The following is a 20,607-nucleotide window of genomic DNA, read 5'->3' as shown; positions in this document are numbered from 1 at the left end:
ACGCGTGGTGGTGGCGGCTGTACGGGCCATGTTCGTGTGCGGAGGCTTCACGCAGCGCGTCGTGACGGGCAGCCAGGCGCCAGCGAGGACCGCCCTGCTGCTGGTGGCTTGTAGTGGTGGCGTGGTGGCGTGGTGGTGGCATGGTGGCGGTGTGTGCTTGCAGGAGTGTTAGACGTGCGGTGGTGGCGGCTGTACGGGCCATGTTCGCGTGCGGCGGCTTCACGCGGCGCGCCGTGACGGGCAGCCAGGCGCCAGCGAGGGCCGCCCCGGTGCTGGTGGCTTGTAGTGGTGGCGTGGTGGCGTGGTGGTGGCATGGTGGCGGTGTGTGCTTGCAGGAGTGTTAGACGTGCGGTGGTGGCGGATGTACGGGCCATGTTCGTGTGCGGCGGCTTCACGCGGCGCGCCGTGACGGGCAGCCAGGCGCCAGCGAGGGCCGCCCCGGTGCTGGTGGCTTGTAGTGGTGGCGTGGTGGCGTGGTGGTGGCATGGTGGCGGTGTGTGCTTGCAGGAGTGTTAGACGTGCGGTGGTGGCGGCTGTACGGGCCATGTTCGCGTGCGGCGGCTTCACGCGGCGCGCCGTGACGGGCAGCCAGGCGCCAGCGAGGGCCGCCCCGGTGCTGGTGGCTTGTAGTGGTGGCATGGTGGGGTGGTGGTGGCATGGTGGTGGTGTGTGCTTGCAGGAGTGTTAGACGTGCGGTGGTGGCGGCTGTACGGGCCATGTTCGCGTGCGGCGGCTTCACGCGGCGCGCCGTGACGGGCAGCCAGGCGCCAGCGAGGGCCGCCCCGGTGCTGGTGGCGGCTCCGCACTCGTCCTTCGCCGACGCCCTGGCCGTGCTGGAGGCGGGCGCCCCCAGCGTCTTGGCCAAGGCGGAGGCGGCGCGCTGGCCGCTGCTGGGAAGTATGTCTGCTCTGCCCCCGGCCCCCGGTGAAACTTCTTTGGGCGCGACGGGAGTAAAATTAATGACCGAATTTAAATGCAACGTTTTCGCTTTTAGAGGAGAATAGGTTGCGGACGGTGCAGAGAACTCGTTCACTTGAGCGGGCTTCACGTGTTAGGGACACGCCTGCGTCTGACGCCATCCTACTTGCTGGCGTCTAGTAAGAGAGTATTTGGGCAGAAGGCAACACAGCGGGGTTTGAGCTTATTGTTGCGCACTCGAGGTTATGGATTTTTAGCGCCCAGAATTTGCGGTTATGCTGTTTTCAATATTTGAAACTAAGATAAAACATTTTAAGATAGTGTTTTGGCTGTTCCGCATTGAAAAATAATTTATCTTAAACGTAATACGGTAAATATTTCCAGAAACGAACGGCCACAAGGATAAAATCATGGCTGCCAACATTTACTTTCGAAAAGTTAACGACTTTCGTGTTGTCATGTTGCCTCAAAATCCCGCACAGTTCTCTGATTTCTAAAGGGAAAAAAATAGCGATAGTTATGGCACTGAGTTGCCACTCTCTACCTTCCTTGCTTTGTGCTGCTGATCAGCTGTTCTGAAGGTTGCCGTTGCTCGCGCGCGGCAGGCTGGCGAGTCACGCCAACCGTAGCAACCGTAGCAACCGTAGCAACCACGCAGTCGTTGGGCAACTGGTTGCATCCCCGCCTCGTATCGCGACTGCTGCCTTGCACTGTTCACAGCTGACTACCTGTTCCCCATTGGGTGTCTCGCTGGTCGCGTGTCTCCCTCATGCATGGATAAATAAGCTTTACTATACTCTTTGTATAAAAACAGAAAGTATATATTGTGCCATTAATCTTATTAAGTTATGAAGCTGTTATTTTTAGGGCCTGGTCAATTTGTATAGAAAGTGTGCATGGAAAGCTGTAAATATGCTATGGCTGTCATTAATAACACATTTAGAAACTGTTTATAGAATTGAATCACATTGTCCTAGTTAATATGTGATTCATGTAAATATAGATTATCGATTATTTTAATATTTTGAAAATCAGAGAGGGGAAAAGGGGAAGGACGATACTTCAGATAATCATGACAACTACGATGGCTGCGAAGGCAAGAAGAATGCTTTCATAGATGTTCTTCATAGATCTGCGCCCTATGCTTCCTTCTTCATTTGACCTGCTTAATCTACTCACGACAGTGGCACTGTGTGCTACGATTGTGATGTACGAATTGTGCCTTTCCATGTTTCCCATATGTATTATTCGGTATGAGTCTCATATCGTAGTAAAAATATAGATAAGTGATGTAGAAACATGGTACGCAGATGGTGTGTGTAGTGCTAGCACGTGTGTGTAGTGCTAGCATGTGTGTGTAGTGCTAGCATGTGTGTGTAGTGCTAGCATGTGTGTGTAGTCCAGGCGAAGGTGTAGCTAGAGGAATGCTCACAAGGGAATACAGTCCGCATGTACATGACATTAGAAGCATGCACGGCACGCCTGCCACTATATTTTATTTCCTAAATATTGTACTTATTTTCTGATTATTTTTTAGCAATGATAGTTTTATTTATGTTTATAGTTTAGTTTATTCACATAATTCGTTGATAATTTAATTTTATTGGCTTACGGTTAATTTGGCTTGTAATGTGCGAAGTTAGCAATGACTTTGAAAAGACTGGGATGAGCTGGAAGCTCGGAGACAGAAGTTGTTGAATGGTCGTAGTTGGGCGAGTGTAGACATGCACACAAGCGAGTGACTGGCCCAGTCCGGGAGCCGCACTGCGCGCCAGAACTGATCCAGGACTCGCCAATGGTAGCGTGTGCCGTGCTCCAGGAATTACCCAGCAGATGTTCCCGCGCCGTCATGCGATGAGAAGATTCGCCAGCGGAATCTTGGAACCACCATGTTTGGTTGTTAAAGGGAAGCGCACAGTGAAATCTACTTCAAGTGTCTGAGGGCGTTTTTTTTTTTTCCATCCTTTTCGTCTGCTGCAAAGAGGGTGGTGAGTAGTTCTGCTCGCGCGACTGCTGCTCCGGACCGAACTTCGCAGAGTACAAACCAGTGAGACGCTTTCCTCCTGTTTGGCATTGGAAACCGACCAGGATCGATACTGAGTTTTGACGAGAAATGCACGCGCTTTGGCCCGATTCGAATTTACCGAAGTTCGTTTAACTTTGAAGTTAAGACGTCCTTGCACACGTAAAAATACGATGCGTCGCGACAGACTGTTTAAATTAATACTACTGACTTAACATTTTCTTACAATTTTTTTAAACACCTTTTATTTTTATGAAGAGTTTAATGTTTTTCAAGTTTATCTATTTACGATCAATCCACGGACTTATTTAATAATTTTAGTAAATTTTTTAATATACCTTTAAGACGTAAAATAATTTGTACCTTTTTATGTAATGTAATTTTCTTATAATTATAGTTTTCTAGTGGGATTATTTTTGAAAGATAAACAAAATAACACTTTGAATGTATTATAGCGTCAATTATCGCCCCTGCGATTAAATTTTAGTATGTATATTTTTTAAGATTTACTGTTTAAGCAAACTATTATTTTTTTCAACTTATTGCCATTGCATTGTTATCCTCATTTATTTTGTGTACTACCTTGGTGTGGACCTCATAAATTCAGGCAAATGGAATGATGGGCAAAGTAGTAATACCAAATAAAAACGTGTAAAGACCAGTTAGCTTTATTGGTGTTTTTCTTAAAATTATACTATCTCTGGTCTCAACAAAGCACTTCATGGAATCATTAACAATTACTTTCAATAAAAAGCTGAACTCACAAAAATGCATATTTGCTATTAAACAACTAAGATCGTTGTTCATTAAAATGGGGAACTCTAAAAGCGCTGGCATATACAGGTATTTGATTTGCATCACTGTGCAACCCACATAATACTCTTCACAGTTTAATCATACTCCTCCATTACTTGAAAGTAATTTATATTTGTTGACAACATTTACTCGATGCACTAAGCCAATCATTAGCGCAGATTAAAGTGAATATAAAATAACTATACACACAGTATGAAACATTATTGCTGGCCAACTCATGCCAGTGACGACCAGGCCTGCGCGAGCCCAGGTGCGTTCCGAAAACAAATCTGCACACTGCCCGCTCCAGGCGGAGCACCTCGGGACCAGAAACACTACATGATCGTCACAATTTATATTTTATTACTAGCTGCCCGACCCGGCTTCGCACGGCTATACTAATGGAAAAAACATTAAGCCACATCTCCCATTTACAGTTATGGTAAATAAAAAAAAATCAGTGAAAATTTATTACAATGCTGTATAATGTACCGGAGAGAAAATGAATAGCACCAATGGTTTCCCGACTTGTGCACGCAACGTACAACTGATGTACCCGTACTTCGCTACGGCAGTCTACAGGCAGATCACTCTTGCGCCGCTCATTATACATGCCCCTCCTTGTGGGTACGACACTGCCGCGCGATGCCCGTTGCCATGGAGACGCAGAAGGCATGAACAATGCAAAATCCTGTTCTCATGCAGACAAAGTACCCACTGTTGCCTGGTTTTAACCACCCATGGGATCTAATTTTCGGAAAATGTCATCCTGCGTAACATAAGGTACATTACTGTGAAGTTTCAAGTCTGTAAAATATATATACTTGAAAAAAAGGGGAAATTTTTGATATTTAAAGTACCCGCAAAATTTCAACGGTGATGAGGACTGCACTAACAATGAAATAGTCGTTAACTTCTAGCGCCTGCGGCATCGTCAACACACACTTCGTACGTGTACTGCATGTTGTATCTAACCCCCTCCAACGCATTTGATTCTAAATTGGACTTTTAGTAAGGATCCCTAATGTTATTGATTATATAATATAGCATATAGCCTTCCTCGATAAATGTACTATCCAACACTGAAATAATTTTTCAAATCGGACCAGTGGTTCCTGAGATTAGCGCGTTCAAACAAACAAACTCTTCAGCTTTATAATATTAGTATAGATTGCTATTTAATGGTTTAGAAATGTTTGAGTTGAGATATAGACAGGCTGAGAACACAATCCTCGTTCCAATGCGTGACAAAAAAAAATGAAAATATTTGGAGATATATAAGGTTAACGAAGCATTAACAAATTTATACTATCAAGATTTCAGAAAACAGCTGTAAGAAAAAACAGCAGCCATGCAAAGATACCAGTAATAGAAGACTCTACGGTGTAGTTAAAATACTGCTGCTCCTGTAGTATACGTTGGCTCCAAATTGTGGTAGCCACTCTAATTAATATGGTGTGTTCTTGCGGGGTTTTGGGCGCCTACCCTCTTCGCAGTAGATATCAGGAATGCTGCTACTGGATTGACTACCAGACTGATAATCCAGCTAGCACGTCACTGCACTGTGTTACTGTCCAGAGAGTAATTATTAGAAGGAAATTTGTAATTGTTGTGTGACTCGTGGAAATTTGCATTACTTAACTGACGTTTGTTATAAATGAAATAGTAATAACTGAAAAACATATGATTTTAATGGGTCCTTGAATATGAGCGTGAAGTTACTGTTAACATGTGATTAAGCGAGAACAACCAAAATAATATATTTTGTATGTTAACTTCTGTTCAAACCTAGGTGTCGGTAATTAGATGCAAATGACGTCACAGGAACACATTGAATACCATGCCGGGTCTAGCTATACGCTGTCGGAGGCTTGAGGCTCTCTTCACAGGACCTCCAGGTGGTCTGCTGCTACACTGGAACACTGGACGCTGTAAGCTGTAATTGGCGAACTACAGAAGATCTGAGGTAGTCGGGCGCCTGGCTGAAGAAACGACTTCCCTCTCGTCCTAGAAAGTCTGGTTTAATTTGGATCGGTCTCACCAATCGTCGTGGCCGATCGCAGCTGGCGCTGACATCGGTCGTCCGGAACCACTACGGGACGAAACGGGACCGACGCGGAAGTTGGCACTCGATGTCGCCGATACTCCCTATCTAAGACTTATTCAGTCTAGATACTATTCTCCCAACTCGTAGAATGGAGAATTCTAGATAGTACACGACCGCGGACGACGCGAATCTTCAATTCCTCGGGCGGCAAACAAGGCTTTGGTTCGCCCCAGCCCGAGAAACGTCTTCTCGCTGCAAGATGGCGATGGCGTCTCCTTTCCTTCTTATAACTATTTACTTTCAGTCCCTAGCAACCAAGGAGCTATAGCTATCAGCAAACCGAATAAACTGCATAGTGAAATAAAACTTGGATGTTAGCGTGTAAGAGTATTGAACTAAGACCAAATGAATAAAGTTTCCAAAGAATAATGCTTAGATGACCCTGCAGTTAAAAGTGTGTTGTCTCTGGCAATCAGAGGTGTAATATCTGTTATACTTTGGTTGTCCTCTTTACAATAAAATAATTAAATACATAATATTGGCTCATGAAATATACAATTAATGTTACAATAATAATAAAAATAATAATAATATAACTGTAAACAGTTGGACTGGTTACAACGGGGATATGAATAAAACACAAACGCGAAGATTCCAACAAGCCTGGTACCAAAACCATACATTGATTTCAATTATTACAAAATTAAAAAAGTTAATTACTTACTATCTGTACATAAATTTCCTCCATTCACAGACGGATTAACATTAAGATCTTTGTTCCATATCACGACACAGCTCAACCATTTTTAAGCAACTTTCGTTACTTGTGGTTCATTATTAATATAGATTCTAGTAAGTCACAGTGGTTAAATACGGCCAACTTTGGCCGTAATTACCGCAGCAGCAGTCCTGCGAGTGTGTGCCATGGGCGCCAGCACTCCAATGGTAGTGACCACAGGGCAGCAGTGACCAGTGTTGTGACGCAGGCGACTGACGCCCCTCATCTGCGCGCTCGGGAAAGGCACCTACCAGGCGGGCGGCATGTCCATCACGGTGAGGGGCCACCAGGCATCCCGCAGAGAGGCGCCCATCCTCGTGGTGGCGCCCCACTCCACCTTCCTCGACGCCAGCATCACCTACGTCACTGGCTTCCCGTCCATCATAGCGCGGCGGGAGAGTGGCTGCAACCCCTTCATAGGCAGTAGGTATCCCCCTGCGACCTCATCACGTGCCTTGGCACCAGCGAGCCAGACTCCTTCACTCCAGCCCATGCCTTACTCTCTATTAAATATCTTAAACTTTAATAGGCGGAAGAAATTCGTTCCTCAATGTGTCAGCAATGTTTGAGTTGAGATGTAGACAAGCTGAGAACACAATCCTCATTCTATTTCGTGATAACTTCTCTGTGGTTCCTGACACAGTGAGCACACCTGACATAAAAAAATATTAGAACATGTTGCACCTCTCACAGTAGCTGCAGTAGTTCAACAGTTTGCTTTTGACAGTGTTTACTATACTGTCATCCTTCCCTCCTTTTCCCATTCGTCTTTGTGCGCTCTCTTCGCGTTTGCTTTTCTCTTGCAGTGAGTTTGTTTATTTTCAAAAAATATTAATCATAAAAATATTGGCTTAATTTTTTTTTATTTGCCAACCCGATTTCCCATTTATTTTGTGATATTTTATTTAATAAACCGTACACTATGTTTGCGTTTATCACTTGCCTACGTTGTTGGTGCTAATAAATTTAATTAAGCCTTACAATATCATGCAGCACCACGATCTTTCGACAACCTGCACCACACATGGTATACAATTCTTTACACATCATGAGTCTTTTGGAGTGACAGCCAGTAGCACTACTTTCTTTAATGTTTGTTATTCATTTAATTTGTTTCTACTAAAAAAAGATGCTGGGTGTCGATCAGGGATCGTGTGTGTGTAGGCAAATATTGCTCACTTAGATGAGAAGTTGATGTTCTTGGCAGTTTAATGTCAGCAACAGTTCGTAGTTTAAGCTTAAGAAAAAACAAGTTTCTACCATTTATAAACTTAAGTGGTATCTGTATGAACACATAACAAATTCATCTTCTCGGATAATGTAGGTGTGTTAGGGGAAACAAGCCACAAACTTCAAACCCCGTGATGTTTGCTGGTGTAACTGTTTATGTGTAGGATTTAACAGCTTATCTCTGGACTGGTCTTCATGTTTATTGGGATCCAGCAAGATCATCAATTCTGGAGCTGCTTATTGATGAAAGCTTTGAATTTTAAAATATTGAGCATTCTAGTGGTTACAGTTTGTGGGTGTGTGTGGGGGTAGAAAGTTAACAAAATAAAACTTACCTCTTTTTTTACCATATATTAAGGTGATTCAGTAGTTTCAGAAACACATAAGCTGGTGCGAGGTTAATGTGACATTCCCCAGCTGTAGCGCGTCCTCAGCAAGATCTCGGAGCGTGGTCCAGGGGGTCTCGCCCCATGTGGCATGTCTGGGCATAGCAATCTGTTTCTGTTAAGGAACAAAGTGTTGGGAAATGAAACCCTGCAGAGCTACGGGCGTGAACAGTAGCTCCAAGACTGACAGCGCAGTGACATGTAAAGATATTCCCGGGCGAATGACCCCACTGGGTGGGTGTGATGATTTGAAGATGGTTCAGACTCATGGGGGCGGGAGGGGTGGCGCCTTTCCAAGGTCGGGTGGGGATTCCCTCCGTGGTACCACCGTACCATCGCAAGTTAGATTACCATTTTTAAATAGCTGACATATATGTATCTTCCAAAACAAATAATTCAGGTCATCTGTGTCATTTGTGTGTTAAACTACAATATTAAAGTAAATATCTGTAGTAAATATTACTCTGCCAGTTAAACTTCCTCCCCCTGACAAGTTACCTCTGTTAAAACTGTCAGCTCTATAGTTTGTTTAAAATAAGCATATTTGGAATATTTTAAACACATTTACGAAATAGATTACTTATTTAAATTATTAGAGGAAGCAGTTTGAATGTGTTGTTCATAATGTAAAATTACCTACAAGACTTTCAAACAAAATGAATAGGCATCAGCAATTCGCTTTCAACACAGCGAGAATTAATGTTTTCAGACAATATTTATAAAATAAAGTTACTGACTGATTGCCTATTTAATTGTGCATGTGTACACGTGACGATTGTGGTCAGACTTCTTGCATTTCGTAATACACTGTGTGTTGTTGTAGCATGTTAGATGTATTAATATGTTTATGTACTTATTTTATTTCTGAATTTTTATTTAATTTTTTAAACAAATTTTACCATGCATGCCTGAGTGCACGCATGCATCTGTACAATTATATTTAAAATTAATAATAAATTTAAACCTTAACATTTTAAATAGAGAATCAAAAAAGCTAGTAGTTGTGTAGTTCTGACAAAACTGTCTGTACTTGAAGGATAAGTGTTGTGTGCAGTGTTACAATGATGGCTAACTCGTTCTGACCAGAGCTAATAAACTACACGCAGCCCGTGTACGTGTGGCGGGACGACCCCAACTCCCGACAGAACAGCATCAGGGAGATCATAGAGCGGGTCAATTCGGAGCAGGACTGGCCGCAGGTGAGTCCTCCAGTAGGTAGTGATTCAGTCGAACTGTCAGAATGCTGTAGCTCTCCCTCCAGAAGGGATTGATGAAGTGCACTCGGTCGCCCGCCTACCACTGCAGACTGTGCGAGTCTTCGCTCGTGTGACCCATATGGCCGCCTCGCAGGGACTAGCGTGCGTGCTGGACAACGAGGGCGTGACATCCTTGGTCAGAGCCTGTATCCTAGTCGAGTTGCTAAAACCATTCACTCTATGAGGTTCAGGAAGTCAAAACTTAATGAAAGAAATGATTAAATTAGTAAGTCGTTCAGTTCAAATGTTTAAGGCAAGGGAAATTCTTACCACAAGTTTTGCTATGTTAGGATTGTTATAACTATGTTACTTACCTACAGTTAAGTGTGTGTATGCTTGCTGCCAGTTTGTGTGGCTTTATTACAGATACTCATCTTCCCCGAAGGTACGTGCACCAACAGGTCGTGCCTCATTACCTTCAAGCAGGGCGCCTTCTGTCCTGGTGTGCCGGTGCAGCCAGTGTGTATCCGCTACCCCAACAAGCTGGACACGGTCACTTGGACCTGGGAGGGCCCTGGAGCGTGAGTTACTCTCTAGTCTCTACTCCCTCCCTACCAGTGTGTGGTACCTTGCAGACACGAGTGGCACGATGACAGCCGAGAGTGACGTGTGGTTGCAGGCTGAAGCTGTTGTGGCTCACGCTCACTCGACTGCACAGCAACTGTGAGATAGAGTTCCTGCCGGTGTACCGCCCCAACCCCGAGGAGCAGAGGGACCCCAAGCTGTTCGCCAGCAATGTGAGGCAGGTCATGGCCAAGTACGTAGTCTCCGCCCTCCAGCTCTCGCTTGTGTGTGGAACAACAGATGACTTTGTGCAAGAACAGTGTTGCTTAACTGAAGTCATAGCTACTTCAAGTAAATAACCACCTTAGCTGTTGAAAAACTGGGGTTGGTGTAAGTCGGGGCGACTACCGCCATGTTTGTTTAGTGAATTTAATTCAAGTCCCAAAGTAGGATGCGAGTTTGGGGTTGTCTATGTCTATTTATTCAATATTCAATGCATTATCGTTGGGCTGGGCCGATGTACACAGCTGCATCGCTCGAGACGTCGAAATTTCGTCGTGTGCGCTCGCCATTTTGGGCTACCTAGGCCGATTTTGTTTCTTTTTTCTGGGCTTCTTTCTTTATTAATCGATGCTGAAATATCTGCATTGGAAAGTCTAGGTGGCCAGTTAGAAATGGGTGTCACTCGTTGCTTCATTGATTTCTTCACTTTTGGTTTGTGCATTATTTCGTGTTGATAAAGTAAAAAAAATACTGTGCACAAAATATTAAGGTTTTTTTTAATAAATGTTGTTTACTCTGTAAAAGAATAAATTTTGTGCGGAGCAAATGACCAAGTACTTCGTTGCTAGCTCGCTTGCGACTGAATGTTATCTGCACCTACCTCGCATCTTAGCGCTCGCTGTCGCGCGGTTACGCGATTGGGGGGAATGTGGAGGAGGGGGGGGGGGGCGTTTGAGCCAGAGCTGACTTTACGATGGTGTAGTAATTATTACCTTCGAATTTATAGTTTGCCCGTAGTGGGTGTTTCAAAGGATCCTATTTTCGTGTCGCCAATATTCTGTCATGAACCCCCATACAAAACACAAGACGTTCATCGAATTCACTTCAAAACTTATACATACTGGTGAAAGTCAAACTAGCTTCTATTGAACCAAAAAAAATGTTTGCTAATAATTTCTATTGGTGAAATATTCTTAACCATTGATGTTAGGTACATTGTTATTGTAATATAGGTAATCAAGGAAACAATCATTAAATTCAGTTTTGATTTATGGTTATTTCAGGGCACCCTTTATGAGATTTTGTAAACTTTGTGTTCCAAATCCAAGAATTAGTAGGTTAAAAATAGATTTAATTACTATATTAGGAGAATACGCTACAATTTTACCCACTATTATTATTGTAACAATTACATCTAAAACATTAATTGGTGTCATTACAATTTTTGTCATACATGATGTGCAACTTTAAAAAGTTCATGCTACAGCATGTAATAATTGTACCAAGTGCAATGACGAAGGTAGAGTGTGATGCGAGGCGACTGCTCGTGGTGCGCAGGGCTCTGGGCGTGCCGGTGTCGGACTACGCCTACGACGACTGCCGCCTCATGACCAAGGTGCGCCAGATGAACCTGCCGTGCGCGCCCGGCCTCATGGAGGCGCACAAGCTGCGCCACAAGCTGGGGTATGCTCCTGAGTGTGCTCCACTCTGCTCCACTCTGCTCCACTCTGCTCCACTCTGTCCGCGAGCCACAGGGCCTGCCACAGTCGCGCCTGACTGTCGGAGTTGTCGCTGCATGCGCGCCAATAAACTAGGAAGGAACTGTTTGGCATCCCTGTCGACGCGAAGTTGCTCCAAGAGTCTCTTTCCGCTTCTTGAACTTCCTTCTGTTTGTTGCCAAACTGTGCGGCAAGTTCTGCAAACCTTGGCTGACTGCCGAAATGGTTCACGAAACCGGAGGTGAAATCCTCCCAGGTGTCGTATGGCCCCTCGTGGTTCTTCCACCACCGAGTGGCTTCTCCCAGTAATAGTCCCCGGATGTGGTCGATCCATGTGACTGCAGCGCATGTTTTTTTTTGTAGTCGGATCTGTTGGAATGGTTCCTCATGGTCTTGTCCTCTGAAGGGTCTGGGAGCAATCTTGGGTTCCTGCATTCTCCGTACTTGAATGGTAGTTCTGCTAGGTTTAGAAGTGTGCCTTCCCAGCCGAGGTGGGCGAGATGGTACTCTCGACGGTCTAGGGTGGTCCGTGGCCAGTTCTGGGCAGTTCTGGCCAGTTCTGGGCGAAGCCGTGTCGAGGTACTACCTGCGATGGTTTCCAGTCGAGCAGCTGCTCTCGGCAGGGATGGCATATGTGGATGAAGGTCTGGGTTTCCAGAGCTTATCTGCAGTGTCGGGACAGCTCCAGTGAAACGGGCGTGATGCTGCGCAGGTTTCTGAAGCCATCAGGTAGGTTAGTTTGGGCATCAACAGGTGTTGTCTACACTCCTGGAAGTGGATGGGTGCTCATGCAGTGGCGAGGTGGTGTCCACAGTCTATCCAGACTAAGAAGATCCCACGTTGGGCACCTAAGTGGAGAGGTTTAGGTTGGAGGGGAGACACCGGCGAGGCTTATGAGGGGAGTGTGGTCGCAGTCTCTGAATGGTAGCTATCCATAGACATTCGGTTGCTGTCCCCGAGGGGTTGCTACCAGGGGAGGGTTCCGGGAGCACTCCCCGAAGGGTTGCTACCACAAAGGACAGGAATGGAAAGCGAGAGGAATAGCAGTTATATAAACCTCGTATCTTTATTCGATTTTTATTACCCCCAGATTGTGCTAGGGGGGAGATCTCTGAAGTTATTGGCTCGTCTGATCTATGACCTGCATTTACATGTCACATGTACATATAATATTTGAGCATTATACCTTTTAACACATATACAATACCTAATTATAACACATGGTGATTGCAGTCATTATCCTAGGAAACCGTAGGCGATGTCACAACTCAATCTCTCACAATGTTCGTGAATATATATGGGTGGCTGGGGACATTACATTTCCATAGATGGTGTAGGGCTGCAATGCACACTCGGGAAGAAGATTAGTCCCGACTGCGTTGCAGTGTCGGCCGAGGCCAAAATGGTGGACATTTTGTTTTTCTCTAACCAGTATAAAACTCTCAATAAAAGATAAATTAAATATTTATTTTAATCTAGTGTGCCACCATGTATGCAGTATCATGATAACCAGATGCGTCAGTCAAGTGAATGTGGCATGCTGCCACAGGGAATGTATCAAAACAGCTGGTCAGGCGGTTCAGACACACGTGACTGCAGGAATGTGGCAGGCCCTTAACTCTCGAATACAATTTTGTTGATATTACCTACAGTTGTTCTCGATGTATACACCCAGCTTTAACAATGTTGGTTTTCCATGGAACAAGTCGTATATAAAAAAGAAAAGACTGCCAGCGGCCACGTGTCCGGGTGGTGCGAGAGGTGCGAGAGGTGCGAGAGGTGCGAGAGGTGCGGTGGTCTGGCGCAGGCTGGCGCAGAGGCGTGCGGAGGAGCAGTGCCTGGCGCGGCAGGGCTGCGAGGGCCGTGTGGACCTGGAGCAGTTCGCACGGCTCCTGGGCGTGCCCGCCTGCGACGACCTGCAGCAGCTCTTCAGGCTGTACGACAAGGTCCGTGCCAGCCCTGCGTGCAAGCAGCCCTACAAGCACGAAGGAACTGTAAAAATCAGTTTTGGTGAAGTCTGCGCCACCTACGTGTGGTTTTTAAAATATGCTTGGCCGGGATTAAATAATTATTTAAATACTGTACCACCTAGATTAGTTTCAGAGTATGTGTGAAAGCATTTACGAAAAACCAGTTATGCATCAGAATTTAGTGGATCAGTGTGTGGTCCAGTTGAGGTCCTCGGAGTGCCTTGGCTGCTTGTCTGGCACAGGCGAAATTAGTGAAGATGTTTCAGTGTACTGGCTGTGAGCGGCAACTAGTGGGTTACATGTGCATGCAGAAACTTGCGCAGTTTACAAGCGAAATCATTCTGTTATGATTTAAGTGACAGAAAGGGGACAGCTTGTGAAAAAGAAAATTTAATTATTATATACATGCCAAACAAAAAAATAATTGAGATGCAGGTTTAAATTTTTATCAAAAAATATACTTCATTAATGTTAAACATGAAAAAAGTCATTAACCAGTTAATATTACAAAAACTGATTGATACAGAAAAAACACTAACACGGAAATATTAAAAATTACAATATTTATTTTAATACAAAGTCAGATATAGCAACAAAAAAATGTACCAAAGGCTTTACACAAGTTGGGGAAGTGACCTTGAAAACGAAGTTAACAGCACGTGGGTTCGATTACACACACAGCGCAAACATTTAAGATTACATGGAAAATTGAATAGGTAAAATAAAAAAATCCTATTTAACGAATGGCTTAGATCAATCGTAAACTGCTGGGCCGAAAATTAGAAATAATTGGCACAAATAAATTTTTCATCTAAAACCCCTAATATAAACTTTGTTAGCTCATTATTGTTTCTGATCAAATCTTTTCTACTAGTTCCCCGCTACTTTTCTCAGCTTTGCAACCGAGATTCTGGTGTGATTTCGCCAAAGACATTCTTCTTCCCGCCTCTGGCCACGTACACGACAAGTAACAATGTCCGGCTTCGTGAAGCTTTTATCAGTGTCTTCTCAGGGTAGCCTTCTTCCCAGAGCTCAGCTTAGGTTAGCAGCTCCAGTCATGCCTCATTCTAATGTTTCAGGGCTGTCGGGCACGTATCGGCGCCCGGCCAAATACATTTATCACGTGCTAGCAGATTTCCCCTTCCATATTTTCCAGGAACTTCACTGAGAGCACTGACCGGGCCTTTAAGCTCGCCTCTCGGCGAGCCGGAAACAATGACACCTCGCTGGCCGGCGAAAGGCCTGCCTTTGCCATCTCGAGGCGAAGATTCCAACTACTTTGGTTCGGCGAGGAGAGACACTTCAACCGGCCGCCAAAACAACTCTCTCTATTTCCATTTTAGCCCGAAAGAGCACAAACCAGCTGGGCCCATAAGTTCCAGACTAGTCCATTTTGCGGGACTTTTGTGAACTAACCCCGAGTCTGTTTCGCCTGTTCCCCGACAGAGCGCGCTGCTTTCACACCACAAGTTACCTCCGATGCTCCTTAAGTTAGGGAAGTGTACACGGACACATAGTCGGTGCACAGAGGACGGAGTTAACATGGACACAGTTAGTGCACAGAGGAGGGAGTGTACTCGGACACACAGTTGGTGCACAGAGGAGGAACGGGCTCATCAGGCTGCACAAGGGGCGCTGCCCCTGAATGGTGTCAACACATACAATTTCAAAACAGATCAGAAGGAGACGTGCTATTTCATAAAATGATTTAGGTTAAGTTTCTTAAAGTATGTGACTCATCACCGACAGCAATATCTAGTAATGGTCCATGTGCGTACTACTTGAAGGTGTGAGTGACTGTACACAAGGGGGTTGATCACGGCTCCTTGTTGCTGGCTCGTGTGTTGCAGACGTCCTCTGGCAGCGTGGACTTCCGCGAGTACTTGCTGAGCGTGCTCTCCGTCTCGGTGGCCAACAACTCTCAGGAAGTGCTGGACCTGGCCTTCAAGGTGAGGCACTGCAGATGTCTCCATGGAACTGCTGTACCTGGGGTTACTCAATCTGGAGAAGCTTCTAGCGTACTTACCAGCCGGTATTTGTTGGCTTTCAAAATTAATAACGATCCTTTCAATAGCAAATATTGCTAACTCCTCTTTGGCATGTCATAATATGTTTCCTATAGCTGGATATCCATATGTACTTTTTCCAAGGAAACTTTAAAAACAAGAGCTCTAAGATCACAGGTGCCGAACCGTGCAGGTTGGTAGTTTTGGCATGTTAGCTTTAACTCGCCATATCCTTCCTCAAATAGACTCACAGATACCGCTCACCACTAGCAAGCGTCAGCCCTTTAGTGTGACATGCTTGTTTGTCACACAATAAATATTAATAACTGCATGCTCGTAGCCAGAGTTGCGTCAGATAGCTGAAGGTCCATTGTCAATCACAAGTGTTGTTTTATGATTGTTCCTGTAATGCCTGGTTATAACTGCTGACGTTGCAGTGCGGTCTGCACGCAGGATGTTCCACAAGTGTGTACTGTGAGCAGACACAGCTGCAGTGTGCACGTGGCACAGGCCGGGAGCGTGACGGTTGCAGTGTGTCCTCAGATCTACGACTGCAGCGGCAGCGGCAGGCTGAGCGTGCCCGACGCCGTGAAGGCTCTCTCGTGCGCGCTGGCTGTGTCGCCCGAGGACCTGCGGGCGGCGCTGAAGAGGGCCGTGCCTGCGGACAAGAACCACGTGTCTCTCGGTAACTGTTCTGGCGCGAACCTCGGGTCAGGAGAGCCAACTAGCATGCAGCGGAACCCTAAGTGTTTTTCTTTACAATCTTAGTAAATGGTTCAAACGTTTATATTTAAATGCCCTCAGGTTAATTAATAATATTTTAAAAAAAATATTTAATTGTAAATTGAAAATCTCTAATAAAATTTGAAAAGATGCTCTCATTCAGAATTACCATGTAGAATATTGTAGGGTTAAAATCATTTAAAACTGAATCCAGAGGGAATAAATGACTTAATTTTACAATTAATCATAAATAGGCATAATTTATAGTTATATTTTTCTTATTCACTTGTTACAAATAACTAACTTGTTGACATATTTAAACTATGCTAATAGTACATTTATAAAACACAAGGAACATAAAATTATTCTCTGAATTTTCTGCATTTACTCGATTTTTAAGGACTCTACTTGACTAAAAAATTATGAAGTGTACTCTGCTCTGCTCGATTCAATGGTATTATTACTGAACTCAAATCGACTCAAAAATCTGCAGACTTGTCCATTTCTATTTTAATGTCACAATGACATCATCGAGCCCTATGAGCAGTGACACAGTGATGGAGCTGTGACTGAGGAAACCCCACAGGCGCACAGTGTAGTACCGCTTGCAAGTACAGGTGAAACCCCATCAGGAATCGAACCCGTGTTACCTTGTTGGCAGGATTATGCCACTCCACACGCCTTAGAGAGTAGAAAATAAATCACTTTAATATTGTTTTTTCTGACTTCAACTTGCAAACTCTTTCGTAAAAGTTGGCCTCATTTGTATCTACGGAATTCACTACACTCTCAAGATTAATTTTTTTTGTGAATTTTATAGATCAGGAATTGGGGTACGTTTTACAATCTACTGCATCTTACACTCGCCTAATTTATTCAATCCCAAGAAACATCAATGTATTGAGTGTTTGACATTTGAAAATCATGTGTGCTTCTTAGATGTCCAGGCAAGCTAATCAACAATTGTAACAACATTAAGAGCAGGTGGCTTAGCAAGATGGTAATTAGTCATGTGGCACAAGAAACTGTCACATTTAGGTAGACTGCTCATTATCACAGGTGCAACATAGTGTAAGCAAGATTATTGTAAATATCAGAAACACACAACACATGTCAAATAACAATCTCTCTTTACTTAAGTTTAAAATAACTAAATAAATGCAAGGTTAAAGCAGTAAAGCAGTACAGTCTGCAGACATATATACATGGCAGCACTGTGGATTTATTAAACCATTAGAATTAGTGCACCAAAATTATCGTCACCTGTTACGAATAAATATTACCTAAATTGAAGTGCATCATAAATGTGTGTAGGTAAACTATACTTTCTAGAGAAAGTAGGGGCGTGTCTGAGAATTGATGGTATCTTATATTTGAGTAGATACAGTGACAGTGATACTTGGGCAGTTGCAATGGCTGTGGTTGTGCGCGGGTGACTGCGGAGTTCAAGGGCACCGTGACACTGCGTCGCCACGTGTGTTGCAGAGGAGTTCCGTGCGTGCGCGGGAGGTGTGCAGGAGGCGAACACGCCCCGCGACAACAAGAAGGCCAGCTGAGACCTGGGAGCTGGCGGCACCGGCGTGCCGTCACTTGCTGTCCCGTCCACTCTTCCAGGCTGTTAGGCAGGAATCACTTACTTTCTCTTTTACAAAGATTGTACATACTATGTGTAAGTATCGTGTGTAATATTTTAATGAAGTGTATTATAGTTAAAATACTAATTGCTTCCAATAACTGATTCCTGGTACAGAAAATTGTTTGCAATCGCTCACCATCAGAAGAAAAATACTCATGGTTGAACTGAAAGACTGTCTTTTTTAAAGTAAACAAAATTTTGCATATATGTTATAGTGAGTAGTATGTAAACTTTTCATGTAATTGTAAACTGCATATACAATTTGTTATCCAAAAGTTGTAATCACTCCTGCAGAACTATTGCTATAGTAATTATTTGTATGAATTTTTTTTGCATCTGTGGTTTCCCAAACTTTGTTAATTAATATTTGGTCTTTCCTTCCTTTAAACCAAATTGTAACACTTCTTTGTGTTTTTTTATTGTGAGTGTCCATAGATAATCTCTCTTAATGTCCGAGTATGTTATTGTAACCTGTGTGTTGCTGTGTATAAGCCTAAAACCTGCAGAGAGCAGTTTACTTGTGCATAGCCAAGTGTTCTTCAGTTCATGAAGTTACTTCAGATATGTAACAGTATGCAGTTTAAGAGCATTAGTCATCATAAAATAGCTCCTTTAACAGTTTTCAAAATACTCCATAATTTACTTTATCTTTAATTAATAATTTCTGTTTTTTTTATCAAATAATTATATTTATTTTAACTTTGATTACATAAGTAATAATAAACACAGTATTAAGGAGTATTAGGCTCCGCCATCTTGGAATTTTACATTTTTGTACTATAATTCTAATTTTGAACTCTTTATCTCAATTTTTGATATGTCAAGGCATAAATCATATCTCCCTGACCTTCTGTACCATGTTGCGACCATATAGTTACTATCAGGCCCTAGTATGTAAGCGCAGCAAGGAAATAACTTATTATTTCACGTGGTTGATTACAATACCAGTTCACAAGTGTTGACTTCAACGAGTAGCCAAACATAAGTTCAAAAAATTTAGCACGGCAGCTTTATTGCAAATGGTATCAAAATATTTGAAATTGCAAGATGCGGAGGCCTAATACCACTTAAAGTTCAACTATGTTACAATAGTTTACCAAAATGTGCATATTAAATAGTGTTCTTCTGACATGATTTTAATTGGTGGATTCTTGAACTTAACTTTTTTATACAAATAAATTGGGCTTTCTTTTCATAATTGCTTTAATTTATTGAAATGTAACACAATTTTATGAAAAATATTTGATGTAGCATAATTGTGATTATAAGCAATGCTATATATACTATGTACTTACATTTGATCCATCCTATACCAATTATTTTCTGTGATTTGTGTGTACATATTTCAATTCCCAACAGTCTGGGTTTAAGTGCTGTATCCTGAAAGTATTTTCCTGAGCCTGATTAATATGTAGTATTTATTAATGTACATTAAATGTTACAAGGTTTTAAACATTTATCACACCCCAGCTAGCTCAAAATTTAGTCTGAAATGGACATACATGAAACAGTTGCAAAAAAAAAAAAAAAATTGGGCACCAAATATTATATAAGTTTTTGAAAAATGGACGAAAATTCTAATTGCCAAGTCCAAATGATAAAAACATGTTGATTATGCGCCCGGACTACAGCCGCGAAATATTCTCTAAACTCACTGAGCCACTGCCCAACCCATGGCCTGTCGGTATCTCATCCAGACAATGACTGACGAAACTCAGCTTGCACAAAAATCTACTTAGCTGGGAAATTCCCCGAAAAACTGCCATACCATTGACTACAAAATTTATCCATGCAATAACTATTTAGTACCTTCCCATCTTTGAGGACTTGCCCTCTGAGTCATGTGTCTCTGTACTTCTCTCACACATTCATTTCACACAGAATTCGGGGATTACCGTCAGATATTCCCACGCAACCTTTACGTGTATGTCTCTCCAATGATTGTCAACTGGTTTAATTTCCAGGCGGTGAACTTTCATGTAGAGGATTAAAGAAACTGGTGCAAAATTACAAAAAGTTGTGAAAATGTGAAGTAGATATGTAGTAAAGTGAAGCTGTCAATAAAATTTTTTTCTAATGAGTTTATTTTTTAATGACCAAACTGACCTTACTTTAAGAATATCCCTCATAGTATTAAGAAAGTTTACACACAACACCAAAAATAGTCTTCGCCATGAGGATGCTTAAAAGTTGATTATCAAAATGGAGACCTTACTTCAAAATCTGATGATGAAGTTCATGTAGAAAATGCCTTGTTCTGAAGGGCTGAAGGCAGCCAGGTGGCCCGCAGATTCGACTCCTCCATGTGGCATACAGCAACTCTGCAAGTCTGCGGAACACAGTCGACCACACGTCTTGCTTCTCAGCTGTTTCCTGACGTCACCACAGCGCTCACCGCGCCTCGTGCTCGTGCAGAGAAAAAACAAAAGTTAACATGTTGGCTAGCTTGCAAAGTAACATTTTACCAAATGTTAGATTAAAAACGAAATTAAAATACTGTTACGAACGTGAGCAAGGCCGGGACACGTACAGGTGCAGAGCTGGCTGGCGACTGCCGCAATATATGTGCCGCGCGCGCCTGGAAGATAACAAGGATTGTCGCTTTCCCCCCTCC

General features: G+C 43.3%; 1 protein-coding gene across 1 annotated transcript in view; it reads left to right on the top strand.

The window, feature by feature from the left end:
* The window catches only part of LOC134534366 (lysophosphatidylcholine acyltransferase), a 45,214-nt gene extending 25,141 nt beyond the window's left edge, over positions 1-20,073 (top strand). Inside the window, exons 3-11 of the mRNA XM_063372803.1 lie at positions 6,770-6,984; positions 9,264-9,376; positions 9,800-9,954; positions 10,053-10,190; positions 11,498-11,623; positions 13,466-13,604; positions 15,479-15,577; positions 16,178-16,319; positions 17,843-20,073. Of these exons, the coding sequence (XP_063228873.1) occupies positions 6,770-6,984; positions 9,264-9,376; positions 9,800-9,954; positions 10,053-10,190; positions 11,498-11,623; positions 13,466-13,604; positions 15,479-15,577; positions 16,178-16,319; positions 17,843-17,913 (1,198 nt within the window). The 3' untranslated portion in view covers positions 17,914-20,073. The remainder of the gene's footprint in view (positions 1-6,769; positions 6,985-9,263; positions 9,377-9,799; positions 9,955-10,052; positions 10,191-11,497; positions 11,624-13,465; positions 13,605-15,478; positions 15,578-16,177; positions 16,320-17,842) is intronic.
* The last annotated feature ends 534 nt before the right edge of the window (positions 20,074-20,607 follow it).

Source organism: Bacillus rossius, chromosome 7 (assembly GCF_032445375.1).
Source record: "Bacillus rossius redtenbacheri isolate Brsri chromosome 7, Brsri_v3, whole genome shotgun sequence".
Lineage (NCBI taxonomy): Eukaryota > Metazoa > Arthropoda > Insecta > Phasmatodea > Bacillidae > Bacillus > Bacillus rossius.
This window is presented reverse-complemented; position numbering and strand designations above follow the sequence as displayed.